The sequence below is a fragment of the Oncorhynchus masou genome, chromosome 9 (assembly GCF_036934945.1).
Source record: "Oncorhynchus masou masou isolate Uvic2021 chromosome 9, UVic_Omas_1.1, whole genome shotgun sequence".
NCBI classification, from domain to species: domain Eukaryota; kingdom Metazoa; phylum Chordata; class Actinopteri; order Salmoniformes; family Salmonidae; genus Oncorhynchus; species Oncorhynchus masou.
In genome coordinates this window covers 28,515,980-28,532,559 of record NC_088220.1, presented here as the reverse complement: position 1 = coordinate 28,532,559, position 16,580 = coordinate 28,515,980, and the positions used below count along the sequence as shown (strand labels likewise).

The 16,580-nt window shown below is 44.4% G+C and overlaps 1 protein-coding gene across 3 annotated transcripts; it reads left to right on the top strand.

Moving 5' to 3' along the window:
• Positions 1–7,782: 7,782 nt before the first annotated feature.
• Positions 7,783–15,989, top strand: LOC135545786 (eukaryotic peptide chain release factor subunit 1-like). 3 transcript variants are annotated; one of them, XM_064973668.1, is made up of 11 exons: positions 7,783–7,894; positions 8,231–8,342; positions 12,682–12,857; positions 13,014–13,153; positions 13,260–13,398; positions 13,502–13,692; positions 13,858–13,987; positions 14,201–14,374; positions 14,483–14,547; positions 14,716–14,863; positions 15,049–15,989. In XM_064973668.1, the coding sequence occupies exons 2-11, from the start codon at positions 8,257–8,259 to the stop codon at positions 15,129–15,131; spliced, it is 1,332 nt and encodes a 443-aa protein (XP_064829740.1). In that variant the 5' UTR covers positions 7,783–7,894; positions 8,231–8,256; the 3' UTR covers positions 15,132–15,989. The 3 variants fall into 3 exon arrangements, with proteins under 3 accessions (XP_064829740.1, XP_064829742.1, XP_064829741.1); XM_064973670.1 differs by having other exon boundaries at positions 7,785–7,890; XM_064973669.1 differs by lacking the exon at positions 7,783–7,894 and adding an exon at positions 7,907–8,102.
• Positions 15,990–16,580: the final 591 nt, after the last annotated feature.

Genomic DNA, 16,580 nt, shown 5'->3' with positions numbered 1-16,580 from the left:
AGTGTGGATTAATAGGTTTCTGGATGGAACTAGAAAATTGCGCATTGGGCACAGATCTATTCTCCAAGGAAATAGGTTTCTCAAATCCATTTGCTGCTCATACACACATTCTCCAAGGAAATAGGTTTCTGACCTACAGATATTATCCAAGGAAATAGGTTTCTGGAGAACTCAATATCGGCTGGGCCACCAGGTATTCTTCAAGGAAATAGGTTTCTGAAAAACACCACCTGAATAGGTTTGAAATATTGCTCATACATGGGAATAGGTTTCCTGATTCTCAAGGGAATAGGTTTCCATAGGAATTTCAGAACTCCATACACCACCTATTCTCCAACACCACCTATTCTCCAAGGAAATAGGTTTCTGGAGAACTGAAATATTGCTGCTCATACACCACCTATTCTCCAAGGAAATAGGGAAATAGGTTTCTGGAGAACTGAAATATTGCTGCTCATACACCACCTATTCTCCAAGGAAATAGGTTTCTGGAGAACTGAAATATTGCTGCTCATACACCACCTATTCTCCAAGGAAATAGGTTTCTGGAGAACTGTAAAATTGCTGCTCATACACCACCTATTCTCCAAGGAAATAGGTTTCTGGAGAACTGAAATATTGCTGCTCATACACCCTATTCTCCTATTTCTCCAAGGAAATAGGTTTCTGGAGAACTGTAATATTGCTGCTCATACACCACCTATTCTCCAAGGAAATAGGTTTCTGGAGAACTGAAATATTGCTGCTCATACACCACCTATTCTCCAAGGAAATAGGTTTCTGGAGAACTGTAATATTGCTGCTCATACACCACCTATTCTCCAAGGAAATAGGTTTCTGGAGAACTGTAATATTGCTGCTCATACACCACCTATTCTCCAAGGAAATAGGTTTCTGGAGAACTGTAATATTGCTGCTCATACACCACCTATTCTCCAAGGAAATAGGTTTCTGGAGAACTGTAATATTGCTGCTCATACACCACCTATTCTCCAAGGGAATAGGTTTCTGGAGAACTGAAATATTGCTGCTCATACACCACCTATTCTCCAAGGAAATAGGTTTCTGGAGAACTGAAATATTGCTGCTCATACACCACCTATTCTCCAAGGAAATAGGTTTCTGGAGAACTGAAATATTGCTGCTCATACACCACCTATTCTCCAAGGAAATAGGTTTCTGGAGAACTGTTTCTCATACACCACCTATTCTCCAAGGAAATAGGTTTCTGGAGAACTGTAATATTGCTGCTCATACACCACCTATTCTCCAAGGAAATAGAACTGTAATATTGCTGCTCATACACCACCTATTCTCCAAGGAAATAGGTTTCTGGAGAACTGTAATATTGCTGCTCATACACCACCTATTCTCCAAGGAAATAGGTTTCTGGAGAACTGTAATATTGCTGCTCATACACCACCTATTCTCCAAGGAAATAGGTTTCTGGAGAACTGTAATATTGCTGCTCATACACCACCTATTCTCCAAGGAAATAGGTTTCTGGAGAACTGTAATATTGCTGCTCATACACCACCTATTCTCCAAGGAAATAGGTTTCTGGAGAACTGAAATATTGCTGCTCATACACCACCTATTCTCCTTAAACGCCACTTGTTTCCTATTATTTCCCCTGCAGACACAAGCCTAACAAAGACACTGCAAAAGCCCCATGGATACTGTCAGGATGAACATAGGGTAATGTTTCTGCAGGCGTTATCGGGGAGAGGTGTTGACATAGCATCAATGTGTTGACAGAGCATGTTGACATTCGTCAAACCAGCCCCCCGGATTGTCATGTCCCTTACTTGAGGGCTTGATTGTTCCTCCTAAATATGACTTGCTCTCTCGTTTTACTCAAGCTTAAAACTCAGAAGTACCACATCGCTGTTGCTGTATCGGGGATGTTTTTGGTTGGTGAAAGGTGCAGATGAACGTAGCATAAATGGAAACGTGTCCATTATATATTTAACTTCAACCTGCAGCGTTAAGCAGTTTGGGCCTCTATAAATCAAATCAAATCAAATTTTATTTGTCACATACACATGGTTAGCAGATGTTAATGCAAGTGTAGCGAAATGCTTGTGCTTCTAGTTCCGACAATGCAGTAATAACCAACAAGTAATCTAACTAACAATTCCAAAACTACTGTCTTATACACAGTGTAAGGGGATAAAGAATATGTACATAAGGATATATGAATGAGTGATGGTACAGAGCAGCATAGGCAAGATACAGTAGATGGTATTGAGTACAGTATATACATATGAGATGAGTATGTAAACAAAGTGGCATAGTTAAAGTGTCTAGTGATACATGTATTACATAAGGATGCAGTCGATGATATAGAGTACAGTATATACGTATGCATATGAGATTCATAATGTAGGGTAAGTAACATTATATAAGGTAGCATTGTTTAAAGTGGCTAGTGATATATTTACATCATTTCCCATCAATTCCCATTATTAAAGTGGCTGGAGTTGAGTCAGTGTCAGTGTGTTGGCAGCAGCCACTCAATGTTAGTGGTGGCTGTTTAACAGTCTGATGGCCTTGAGATAGAAGCTGTTTTTCAGTCTCTCGGTCCCAGCTTTGATGCACCTGTACTGACCTTGCCTTCTGGATGATAGCGGGGTGAACAGGCAGTGGCTCGGGTGGTTGATGTCCTTGATGATCTTTATGGCCTTCCTGTAACATCGGGTGGTGTAGGTGTCCTGGAGGGCAGGTAGTTTGCCCCCGGTGATGCGTTGTGCAGACCTCACTACCCTCTGGAGAGCCTTACGGTTGAGGGCGGAGCAGTTGCCGTACCAGGCGGTGATACAGCCCGCCAGGATGCTCTCGATTGTGCATCTGTAGAAGTTTGTGAGTGCTTTTGGTGACAAGCCAATTTCTTCAGCCTCCTGAGGTTGAAGAGGCGCTGCTGCGCCTTCTTCACGATGCTGTCTGTGTGAGTGGACCAATTCAGTTTGTCTGTGATGTGTATGCCGAGGAACTTAAAACTTGCTACTCTCTCCACTACTGTTCCATCGATGTGGATAGGGGGTGTTCCCTCTGCTGTTTCCTGAAGTCCACAATCATCTCCTTAGTTTTGTTGACGTTGAGTGTGAGGTTATTTTCCTGACACCACACTCCGAGGGCCCTCACCTCCTCCCTGTAGGCCGTCTCGTCGTTGCTGGTAATCAAGCCTACCACTGTTGTGTCGTCCGCAAACTTGATGATTGAGTTGGAGGCGTGCGTGGCCACGCAGTCGTGGGTGAACAGGGAGTACAGGAGAGGGCTCAGAACGCACCCTTGTGGGGCCACCTGGGGGCGGCCCGTCAGGAAGTCCAGTACCCAGTTGCACAGGGCGGGGTCGAGACCCAGGGTCTCGAGCTTGATGACGAGCTTGGAGGGTACTATGGTGTTGAATGCCGAGCTGTAGTCGATGAACAGCATTCTCACATAGGTATTCCTCTTGTCCAGATGGGTTAGGGCAGTGTGCAGTGTGGTTGAGATTGCATCGTCTGTGGACCTATTTGAGCGGTAAGCAAATTGGAGTGGGTCTAGGGTGTCAGGTAGGGTGGAGGTGATATGGTCCTTGACTAGTCTCTCAAAGCACTTCATGATGACGGAAGTGAGTGCTACGGGGCGGTAGTCGTTTAGCTCAGTTACCTTAGCTTTCTTGGGAACAGGAACAATGGTGGCCCTCTTGAAGCATGTGGGAACAGCAGACTGGTATAGGGATTGATTGAATATGTCCGTAAACACACCAGCCAGCTGGTCTGCACATGCTCTGAGGGCGCGGCTGGGGATGCCGTCTGGGCCTGCAGCCTTGCGAGGGTTAACACGTTTAAATGTTTTACTCACCTCGGCTGCAGTGAAGGAGAGACCGCATTATTCTGTTGTAGGCAGTGTCAGTGGCACTGTATTGTCCTCAAAGCGGGCAAAAAAGTTATTTAGTCTGCCTGGGAGCAAGACATCCTGGTCCGTGACTGGGCTGGATTTCTTCCTGTAGTCCGTGATTGACTGTAGACCCTGCCACATGCCTCTTGTGTCTGAGCCGTTGAATTGGGATTCTACTTTGTCTCTGTACTGACGCTTAGCTTGTTTGATAGCCTTACGGAGGGAATAGCTGCATTGTTTGTATTCAGTCATGTTACCAGACACCTTGCCCTGATTGAAAGCAGTGGTTTGCGCTTTCAGTTTCACGCGAATGCTGCCATCAATCCAAGGTTTCTGGTTAGGGAATGTTTTAATCGTTGCTATGGGAATGACATCTTCAACGCAAGTTCTAATGAACTCGCACACCGAATCAGCGTATTCGTCAATGTTGTTATTTGACTCAATACGAAACATGTCCCAGTCCACGTGGTGGAAGCAGCCTTGGAGTGTGGAGTCAGCTTGGTCGGACCAGCGTTGGACAGACCTCAGCGTGGGAGCTTCTTTTTTAAACTTTTGTCTGTAGGCAGGTATCAGCAAAATGGAGTCGTGGTCAGCTTTTCCGAAAGGGGGGCGGGGCAGGGCCTTATATGCGTCTCGGAAGTTAGAGTAACAGTGATCCAAGGTTTTTCCGCCCCTGGTTGCGCAATCGATATGCTGATAAAATTTAGGGAGTCTTGTTTTCAGATTAGCCTTGTTAAATTCCCCGACAACAATGAGTGCAGCCTCCGGGTAAATGGTTGCCAGTTTGCAAAGAGTTAAATAAAGTTCGTTCAGAGCCATCGATGTGTCTGCTTGGGGGGGGATATATACGGCTGTGATTATAATCGAAGAGAATTCTCTTGGTAGATAATGCGGTCTATATTTGATTGTGAGGAATTCTAAATCAGGTGAACAGAAGGATTTGAGTTCCTGTATGTTTCTTTCATTGCACCATGCCTCGTTAGCACCATGCCTCGTTATATCGCCACTAAGCACGTCGAAAGGTTCTGTACAAGAGGGCGAGACACTAACTCTCCAGGGCTCCCTCATAGATGAAATATGATTGGCTTTTGCCCTATGTCACTCAGCTGTGGAGGCGGGAATTACTTCCCTGGCTCCCAATCCCCTTTCGGTGTGACCCCTATGAGACCCATCATTAAGATAGACTACATGTCCCACCTTCTTTAAATAGAGGTTATTGGGTTTAATCCAGTGCAGTAATAAACTCTTAATAGCTCTACACAGTGGATACGGAGAGGATCCTCGACCCCCTCTCGTCTCACCGCCTCTCATTGCTATTTATGAAGCTCTAGCTCTGTTCCTGATTAATCCACTTAATATTTAGGAGCAGATCATTAAATGTCTTGTCTGCCTCCAAGGAAGACGTAGAGAGCAAATGTAGACTCATCTTGGTACTTTCTTCCACAACCCAAGACACACAGCAAAGCCCCAGCTATGGGCGCCGCATTTTGGTAATTTCTTCCACACCCCAAAACACACAGCACAGCCCCAGCTATGGATGCCTTGTGTTCGCACTTTCTTCCACACCCCAAAACACACAGCACAGCCCTGGCTATGGGCTCCTCATCTTGGCATTCCTTCCACACCCCAAAACACAGAGCACAGCCCTGGCTATGGGCTCCTCATCTTGGCATTCCTTCCACACCCCAAAACACAGAGCAGAAGCACACAAGATACCAGATAGACACCGCCAGATACACGCACACACACACACACACACACACACACACACACACACACACACACACACACACACACACACACACACACACACACACACACACACACACACACACACACACACACACACACACACACACACACACACACACACACAGCAGCTGCTTAAGAATATGTGTCTTTAGCGGGGATGCTGGTTATTGAAGTGCTGATGAGTATGATCCCCTGCCTGAATGTGTGGCAGGAGGAGAGACAGTGAGACACAAATTAGCATGCGGAAAAACTGCTGCTTAATTCCCTCTGAGGTTTCAATGTTTTCCCTGGCTTCCTGAAAACTGCGTCTTTACACTCCCAACTGGACTTGACGTTGTCAGAGGGAGAATAAATGATCCAAGCATTAATGGGTATTTTATATAACACCAGAGATTAGGAATCACAGTCATTTGATCAAGTTTTATTTGCACGGCTCCATTTACACAGTCATTGATGTTAAGAAAGAGGCGGCCCAGGCTTAATAAACCCTGTGCTGATGGAAATGAAAATGAAGCACTAACTGGTTTAATCATTTGACACATTCAGTATTCAGGGGTCTGAACTCCACCAGTATGTGGTAAATTCTGAGTCAGAGTCATCAATATAGTTCCCCCTCAGCACTTATCCAAGGTCAGTTTTTGTGTTTGTCCAGCTTTAGGTCTGGATTGGGCCAGTGCCCTGTCACTGCTACCTCTGTCTGCTCCAATGATTGTACTGTATATGTCAGCTCTTACAGTCTCCTGGTTGGCACAAAACTGAATGTGACATGAGGGACAGAGAGCAGGTGTGGGGTGTGGTCCATAGTGATATGTGCGTGTGTCTCACCTCATCCAACCCAAAGCGCCACCCATCCCCTCCCCCTTTGTTCAGTTTGTGACAAGCACAGGGATGCCCTTGAACACCTCAACATCCCTCCCTCCCCCCTCTATCATCTCCCTCCCTCTATCCCCTCCGCCCATCTCCCTCCCTCCCTCCATCCCTCCATCATTCCTCTCCCTCCCTCCCTCCCTCCCTCTAGCAGATGGTCACAGATGGAAAGTGGAGCCGAGTGGACCTGATGGCATCTGTGTCGCCATAACCCTCCCACACACACACATGGTCAGCCAACCTCTCTCATATGGTTGTCTCTACCTTAGAGGGGTCATCAGAAATCATTGGAGGTCATTGTAGGTTGCAGTTTCTTCTGGGTCTACTACTGTACACAAAGACAGAACATGAGTTTCTCTCCTTGACTCCCCTTTACCTGTCTGAAGTAACAGAATGATATCACTCTGACCCTGTCTGCAGAGAATCTGTTGAGTTGGGGAAAATGTAACTTGTCTGACCAGAACACTGAACACTAGGCCGGATCCGTTTCCAGGCGACAGATTACAGCTCTGATGGCAGACAGAGGGTGATACATGGGTGTTTATATTGTATTGGAGGAAGACTGCCTCGCAAACTGCTGTATCATTTACTGCCTGTAATATGGGTATCAGTGCAGAAGGGAAATTAGAATGGAATCTGAGATGTATGGAGGAGCAGGAGGGGTTGTGCACACACACAAACTCTCACACACACACACACACACACACACACACACACACACACACACACACACACACACACACACACACACACACACACTGGTGTCGTACCATAAAGTTGCTTTCTTTAGTGAATCAATGCTGTCATCTAGTGGTGCAACACTGGGCTTTAATTTGGAAGAAATACTGTAGATTTTGTTCTACATTGCCAATAGAAATATATTTTTTTTAATGCAATTGGAAAGTACTCAATAGTATATAGAGGAAATTAGAGGCTTCCATAACTGACAAAATCCATTATTCCACCGACCAAACTTTGGTAATGTGATATTATGACTGATGGATATTTTAATTTCATGACATTGCTTAGCGAGCTAATGTTTTTCTCTATTGAAGTTACTACAGAAGATCAAGTGAACTTCAAGTTGTGATCCGTCATAAAATATAATTTTGACTACAAATCCCATGTGAAACATTTTGAGATGTCCTCGCCCATTTTCGTATAATAGTTCATCACTCCAATCACCGTGCAGATATCCATGATCAACATGGAGTTTTGACCAACCAACAAAGTCACTCGCCGTTTCAACGCGGTTTCCAGGAAGTGAGAATAACCGAAATCACATCATCGCACCACGCGAAGCTTGTGTGGAGGAGCCGTCATTTCACTGAGGACCGATTCAGCTAGCGTGGTAGCCGTAGCGTAGAGACCGGAGCGGCGTTGCCCGAGGCAGGTACGGTGTCGTCGATTGTGTTTGTACACGCAAGGTGTCTGGTGGAACGGGTTGACAGTTGAATATTTTAATTGTTTATTGATGAAGTGAGGCGAAATTTGGTCGGGTTGCGACGTTATATAACGAATAGGTTGGGAAGAGTGTATAGGCCTAATTTTTCCGCGCACTTTGCCGACACAGCAAGCGGGGTATAGTCTTCTTCATCCGGGTAGGTCCACCACTGCTGATCCAGGTCCCTCTTGGACACCCGCTTCTAGCTCCGAGGGGTACACAACTGTCACCCTGGCAACCTAAAACCCGATGTAACGTTAGCAGGCTAACGTTCTTCTCTTTCAGGTGCTGACGCGATTACAGCAGGAAAGATGGCGGATGACCCTAACGCGGCAGACAGGAACGTGGAGATATGGAAAATCAAGAAACTGATTAAAAGTTTGGAAGCTGCCCGTGGGTAAGTGGTTGAATATGGTGTGTACCTGAGTGTCGATATGCCGACGTGAATGGACCATGTGATAACAGCTGGATAAGTGAGGCCGGATTTGGGAGTGGTAGCTTAGCTATGGTAGCTTGCTAACACAGCCAACATTGTAATTAACTTTAGTTCCCACCAGTATTCGATGTTCATCGTATGCTTATTATGTTGATTGCCGTGTTATTTGTAGCTAGCTCGGTTGTTTGTGTGTTGATGTCCGGCTTAACTAACGTTAGTGACATGTCAGCTAGCTGTTACCTAGCTGAAAACGCCGGCTCCGGTGGATAGGGTCTTGAACAGCGTGTTGGTGTGGTAATCACATTAACTGTGTCCTAATACTCATACTAACCGTACTATTTGTGACGTAAATTGAGTATATAGAATGCCAGGAAGTCAGAATATCTTTTTGTACATATTCTTCATCCCTTTACACTTGTGTGTGTATAAGGCAGTTGTGAAATTGTTAGGTGAGAACTCGTTGGTTATTACTGCATTGTCGGAACTAGAAGCACACGCATTTCGCTACACTCGCATTAACATCTGCTAACCATGTGTATGAGACAAATACAATTTGATTTGATGCCTATTGGTCATAGTATGGATATACAGTTGAAGTCGGAAGTTTACATACACTTAGGTTGGAGTCATTAAAACTAGTTTTTCAACCACTCCACAAATTTCTTGTTCACGAACTATAGTTTTGGCAAGTTGGTTAGGACATCTACTTTGTGCATGACACAAGTAATTTTTCCAACAGATTATTTCACTTAGAATTATCACAATTCCAGTGGGTCAGAAGTTTATGTACACTAAGTTGTCTATGCCTTTTAAACAGCTTGGAAAATGACAGAAAATGTCATGGCTTTAGAAGCTCCTGATAGGCTAAATGACCTAATTTGAGTCAATTGGAGGTGTACCTGTGGATGTATTTCAAGGCTGACCTTAAAACTCCGTGCCTCTTTGCTTGACATCATGGGGAAACCAGCCAAGACCTCAGATAAAAAAAATTGTAGACCTCCACAAGTCTGATTCATCCTTGGGAGAAATTTCCAAACGCTTGAAGGTATCACGTTCATCTGTACAAACAATAGTACGCAAGTATAAACACCATGGGACCACGCAGCCGCCATACTGCTCAGGAAGGAGACACGCTCTGTCTCCTAGAGATGAACGTACTTTGGTGAGAAAAGTGCAAATCAATCCCAGAACAACAGCAAAGGACATTGTGAAGATGCTGGAGGTACAAAAGTATCTATATCCACAGTAAAACAAGTCCTATATCGACATAACCTGAAAGGCCGCTCAGCAAGGAAGAAGTCACTGCTCCAAAACTGCCATAAAAAAATGCCAGACTACGGTTTGCAACTGCACAATGGGACAAAGATTGTACTTTTTGGAGAAATGTCCTCTGGTCTGATGAAACCAAAAATAGAACTGTTTGGCCACAATGACCATCATTATGTTTGGAGGAAAAAAGGGAGAGGCTTGCAAGTCGAAGAACACCAACCCAACCGTGAAGCACAGGGGTGGCAGCATCATGTTGTGTGGGTGTTTTGCTGCAGGAGGGACTTGTGCACTTCACAAAATAGATGGCATCATGGGCGAGGTGAATTGTGGATATATTGAAGCAACATCTCAAGACATCAGTCAGGAAATTGAAGTTTGGTCGCAAATGGGTCTTCCAAATGGACAATGACCCCAAGCATACTTCCAACGTTGTGGCAAGATGGCTTGTGGACAACAAAGTCAAGGTTTTGGAGTGGCCATCACAAAGCCCTGACCTCAATCCTATATAAAACTTGTGGACAGAACTGAAAAAGTGTGTGCGAGCAAGGAGGCCTACAAACCTGACTCTGTTACAATAGCTCTGCCAGGAAGAATGGGCCAAAATTCACCCAATTTATTGTGGGAAGCTTGTGGAAGGCTACCTGAAATGTTTGACCCAAGTTAAATAATTTAAAGGCAATGCTACCAAATACTAATTGAGTGTATGTAAACTTCTGACCCACTGGGAATGTGATGAAAGAAATAAAAGCTGAAATAAATCATTCTCTCTACTATTATTCTGACATTTCACATTCTTAAAGTGGTGATCCAAACTGACCTAAAACAGGGCATTTTTACTTGGATTATATGTCAGGAATTGTGAAACTGAGTTTAAATGTATTTGGCTAGCTATCCTGGTCTAGGGGACTGCAACTCAGTGCTTGAGGCGTCACTACAGACACCCTGGTTCGAATCCAGGCTGTCCAATAGGGTGGCGCACAATTTGGTGATGGCTGTTCTTTGTTCTTAATTGACTTGCTTAGTTAAATAAAAGTTACATTTAATTACTTAAAAAAATATATTTTTTACAAAATGAAATTCCTTACGGACCATATAGCATATGGTTATAACAGTATGTACCATGTTAGCTAGCTCCCTAATGTTAGTTGGCTACTAATATATCGACCTTGCCAGTATATCAACAAAATGCCATCTAACGAACTATCCAACGTTTATTGACTTGTTCTCGTCATTCTTAGTTTAGCTAAGTGGTGTAGTCTTGTGTTCCCAATGGACATTCGGTTTCGTTCGTAAATTCGCTGTGGCTATCTACTCCGATTTCAGAGCACTCTCGTCTGAGTGTACCGGTGCCAGAGCACAGAATAAACCAGTTGAATATGGCCGGTGTCAGTAAACATCGGCAAAAAAGCGTACTTAACTTGTTACCAGCAGCACTGTTACAGTCATCAACGCTCTGGATAACTTAAACAGCCTAACCAGCTCTGCTAGTGTGAGTAAAACGGTCAGATTGAGGTGTTCTCTCATTTGTGTCTGGAAGTAGCAAGTTAGCTTGACTGCCGTTTTGAGGTCAGAACGTTTGGATCAACCCTACTCCTCGGCCAGAGCATCCAGTGACATTGCCTGGCAGTGTGCGTGCGCTCGGAGAGCGAAACACTCTGAATTTTCAAACTGACAAAGTTCTGAATTTACAAATGCTTGGAGCGCACTCTGGCACTCCAAATTTGAATTTTAAATGTCTAGCTAGTAATTTATGCTAGAAAGCGGTTGCAATTTTTTATTTTATTTATTTTATTTTTTTCTCACCTTTATTTAACCAGGTAGGCTAGTTGAGAACAAGTTCTCATTTGCAACTGCGACCTGGCCAAGATAAAGCTTAGCAGTGTGAACAGACAACACAGAGTTACACATGGAGTAAACAATTAACAAGTCAATAACACAGTACAAAAAAAGGGGAGTCTATATACATTGTGTGCAAAAGGCATGAGGAGGTGGGCGAATAATTACAATTTTGCAGATTAGCACTGGAGTGATACATGATCAGATGGTCATGTACAGGTAGAGATACTGGTGTGCAAAAGAGCAGAAAAGTAAATAAATAAAAACAGTGTGGGGATGAGGTAGGTGAAAATGGGTGGGCAATATCAAGCAGCATCGACTTCCAGTAGACAGGCGAATCGCTAGTACGCTCAACTGCAAAGGATACCATTAGTTTATAGTATACTAAAATTAAATGATACTGTATACTACATACTTAATGAGTATATACTATGTTAGTATGGTTATTCAAACACAGCTATGTTCTCATATGCTGCGCTAGACTTAGCAGTTAGTAGCGATGTTGGCTTGCTGTCAAGATATGGCATTGAGTGTGTATTCTACTTGGAAGTGGAAAGAATGGAATCTATACTCGATGAGTAGCAAGCAGAAATCCAATTGCCGTGTCCTATTCTTTCTTTGGTGACGATGTGTAATGTTAGTTAGCGGTCATCCATATTAATTTTGATACGTAGTTGACTAAGCTAGCGCCGTGGCTTCCTCGAGCTGTGACTAGGCAAAGGGGACGGCGTTGTTCCTGAATTATTCTTGTTGTCCACTGACGCAGAATCAACTGTCCTCTATAAACGTTACAAACGTGCACGGTTGACCATTTGACCTATATTCACAAGCCAGCTAGCTACCCGTCTGTATGCAGCGTGTATAGTGAATGCAGACAATGTGGCTCAGTGGAACTTCAGCACAGTCTTTGGTGTCAAGGACAGAGCTTGTATGGAAACTGTGTGCCCCCCTCCCTCACCTTTCAGACAGTGGAAACTGGGAAGGTAATGTTTGGTTGCCAGTGGTGTCAGACTGTCAATGTTGAAGGGTGCCAGTGTCACACACAGGTAGATCTGGTAAAATGACAGAATCAACAATGTTTTGATTGTGGACGCATATTCCTTTCTGTCAGAGTTTGAGATGTGTACATAACTGTCTTAGTCATAACTGAATGTGTGTCTTTAGGTTGTCTAACCGCCTGCCCCCCTCTCCTCAGTAATGGAACCAGTATGATCTCGCTGATCATCCCCCCTAAGGACCAGATCTCCAGAGTGGCCAAGATGTTGGCAGATGAGTTTGGCACAGCCTCCAACATCAAGAGCAGAGTCAACAGGCTCTCTGTGCTCGGGGCCATCACCTCTGTACAGCAGAGACTAAAGCTATACAACAAGGGTGAGTGACTGACTGCATAATTGTGTGATGTTGAAGCCTTGACCTCCTCATAGCAGACTCCAAAGCTACAGCAAGGGCCAGTCTGTTGTTTGTTTTTTACTATGGGTCACTGGGTCTTGCCTCTGCTGACTGATAATCCCTGTGTCTCTCTTGCAGTGCCGCCTAATGGCCTGGTGGTGTACTGTGGAACCATCGTGACAGACGAGGGCAAAGAGAAGAAAGTCAACATTGACTTTGAGCCTTTTAAACCCATCAACACCTCCCTGTACCTCTGTGACAACAAGTTCCACACTGAGGTAGGAGCTCAAATCGTGTCTGTCTCCTGTATGTGTGTGAATGTGTGTTGTCTAATTGTCTCTAGACACAATTGTAATGGAAATGCCCTCTCTTTCCTCTCTCCAGGCGTTGACAGCCCTGCTGTCTGATGACAGTAAGTTTGGCTTCATAGTGATAGATGGTAGTGGGGCTCTATTCGGGACGCTCCAGGGGAACACTAGAGAGGTCCTACACAAGTTCACTGTGGACTTGCCCAAGAAACACGGTACGCTTCGTTCATCACACACACACACACACAGATGAGAACAAGAACATTAGAGATGTTGTCCCCCACCAATACCCTTTAGTCAATACAATTTCTCTCATAGGCAGAGGAGGTCAGTCTGCTTTGCGCTTTGCCCGTCTGAGGATGGAGAAGAGACACAACTATGTGAGGAAGGTGGCTGAGACAGCTGTCCAGCTCTATGTGGCCAACGACAAGGTCAACGTGGCCGGAATGGTCCTAGCAGGGTCTGCCGACTTCAAGACTGAGCTCAGCCAGTCCGACATGTTCGACCCTGTAAGTGTGTGTGTTTTAGATAATCCATGGTTTATGCTGCATTAATCCATACTGTGATCAGTTCATTCTTTGTCAGGTTGATGCTTTTTTGCGCAATTCCTCTGATTCTGAGTGAATCAAGCATTTCACGGCCCACTGACCCCTGTTGTGTGTGTGCGCGCACAGAGGTTACAGGCAAAGATTCTAAAGCTGGTGGACATCTCGTACGGAGGGGAGAACGGTTTCAACCAGGCCATCGAGCTGTCGGCAGAGGTCCTCTCTAACGTCAAGTTCATCCAGGAAAAGAAGCTCATAGGTCTGTTTGTGGCACGTTGAGGTTAGATTTTGGGTTATCCCAGCGAATGTGTGTCTGTGTTAGGTGTTTTTGTTAGGGTTAGTGCAGATTGTTTCCTTGTGAATGGTAATGATAATTAGTGTGATGATTGCTTCCCATTCTCCCTCACTGAATGTTTATTTGTCTTCCCCTCCATTCTTGCTCTCTCTCTCCCTACTCGCTCACTCTCTGCAGGTCGGTACTTTGATGAGATCAGTCAGGACACGGGGAAGTACTGTTTTGGGGTGGAGGACACACTCAAAGCCCTGGAGATGGGGGCTGTGGAGATCCTCATCGTTTATGAGAACCTCGACACCATGCGCTATATTCTTCGCCTGCACGGGGCTGAGAGCGTCGGAACAGAAAACGGTACAGACACTCCCCATGTGCAGTATATCCTCTGGCACCATGAAGTAGAACTGAGAAGAGATCACTTCAGTTTCCCATTCCCTGTCTCCATCGTCCTTTGTGTTTCAGATGAGAAGACTCTTTATTTAACACCAGAGCAGGAGAAGGACAAGTCCCACTTCACAGACAAGGAGGTAAACCCTGTTCTCTATCCCTTGTTCTCACACCCACACGCAGGTACACACACATTTGCCTTCACAACACTTTCTGTGGTTGAATTTGGTGTTGAATTTGGTGTTAACTTGTTTACATTTCTTTGCCCTCTCAAACCTGTCCATTTGTGTGTGTGCGTGCATGTTCAGACTGGGCAGGACCACGAGCTGATTGAGAGCATGCCTCTGCTGGAGTGGTTTGCCAACAACTACAAGAAGTTTGGGGCCACGCTGGAGATCGTCACAGACAAGAGTCAGGAAGGGTCTCAGTTTGTCAAGGGCTTCGGTGGCATCGGGGGTGAGTCCACACCAACCAGTTGTTGTTTTTATAGAATTATAACATGGTGTCCTTTTGTTACGGTCATGTTGTGGCGGTAGTTCACAGCATGAGATCAACTTCATGAACCTAATATTAGTAATGACTATTCAGTCCGGCAACAGTCTTTATCAAGATAATTGACTCTTTCTTACTCTCTCTTTCAGGATGCTTGCGGTACAGGGTGGATTTCCAGGCCATAGATTACCAGGCGGAGGACGACGACTGTTTTGATTTAGATGACTACTAGGTAGTCGAACTGAATAGGGGAGAAAGATGGGGAAAAGATGAAGAATGACGAAATAAGGATAGAAATATGCCACTTTTTTTTCAGCGAGTGAAAAGAGACGTACTGACCATGTAGACAGACATGCATTCAATTTGAAACACGCACACGTACCCATACATGTACACTTCTAATAACGTGCACACGCTGAAGACAGATTCTCTTTCAATCCAGAGGGACAACCCATCCTGAGTGAATCCCTGCCTAAGAGTGCTGGTTCCTTCCCTTGGTTGGATTGGACTTGACTCAAATCATTTAGTTTGTTTATTTTTCTCCCCTCCATCTTGAATGGACACAACAGCAAGTTCCCAGCAATCCTTGCTCGCAGCAATGCCCCCCCCCCACCCGGTCGGATGAAGACTTTGGACTCTATCGTCGCGTAAAGAACATATATTTTCCTTTCTTTCCCTCATCGTGTCCTTGCCCTACCTCCTATCCCCCTTAATGCTTTTTATATATATATATAGGCTTTTTATTTTTTACTGGTAATTGCTGCTGTTGTATTTTATTTTTTACCTGGGTTTCTGTAGAGAAAGGGGGGTATTAAATTTTAACTGCTGAAACCCATTGCTACCTCCTCATCCACTGTGGTCTCAATCATGTGGAGTGTGTCGTTCCCGGAGGAACTGGCTCTACCGGCTCCCCTGCTAATGAAAAATGTTTATTTCACCCATGAGCTTCAGTGGCTGTAGAACGTGTGAATTGTTTATATGCCATCCTGTGCATGTATTTTATACTGAACAAAAATATAAATGCAACAATTTAAGATTTTTACTAGGCTACAGTTCATAAGGAAATTGAAATAAATTAATTAGGCCCTAATCTATGGATTTCACATGACTGTGAATACAGAGATGCACTCGGTTAGACCACTGGTCAGGTTTCTGAAGTCTCGATCAACAGTGGTCAAAAAGGTAAGGAGAACATGGAGTTCGGGAGATTAACCCTATCACCCATTCTACACGATTAATTCATCACGTATTCTTACATATATTTGCCCAGGCATTGCTCAAGTTGGCCTTTACGTCCCTGTTTGAAGAGATACATGCCTAGATGGTCATTTTAGCCATTATATCCACTGTCTTTTCAAATGATCTGCTGCTTGTTTAGTGTTTAGAAGTACTGCAGAATGAATGTTTACACAATCAATACATCTTCCACCCATCAGCCCCCTCACATAATTCTCTAATATTACCTGACCCAACAGAAAAACATTTTTTAGTTGGCAGTCCTGGTGCCAGGAAGACGAAGTGTTCATCATACTGCTTGTAAAATGCAAGTCATCGCTGAGCCTGATAGAAAGGATATTTAATATCGTTACAATAAGTGATTACTGATAAAGCTTTGTGTTTCCCAGTATGTTAACATCTTCAACCATTTGTCCATTTGTTTGGGGTGTCACTGGAGGTGCGT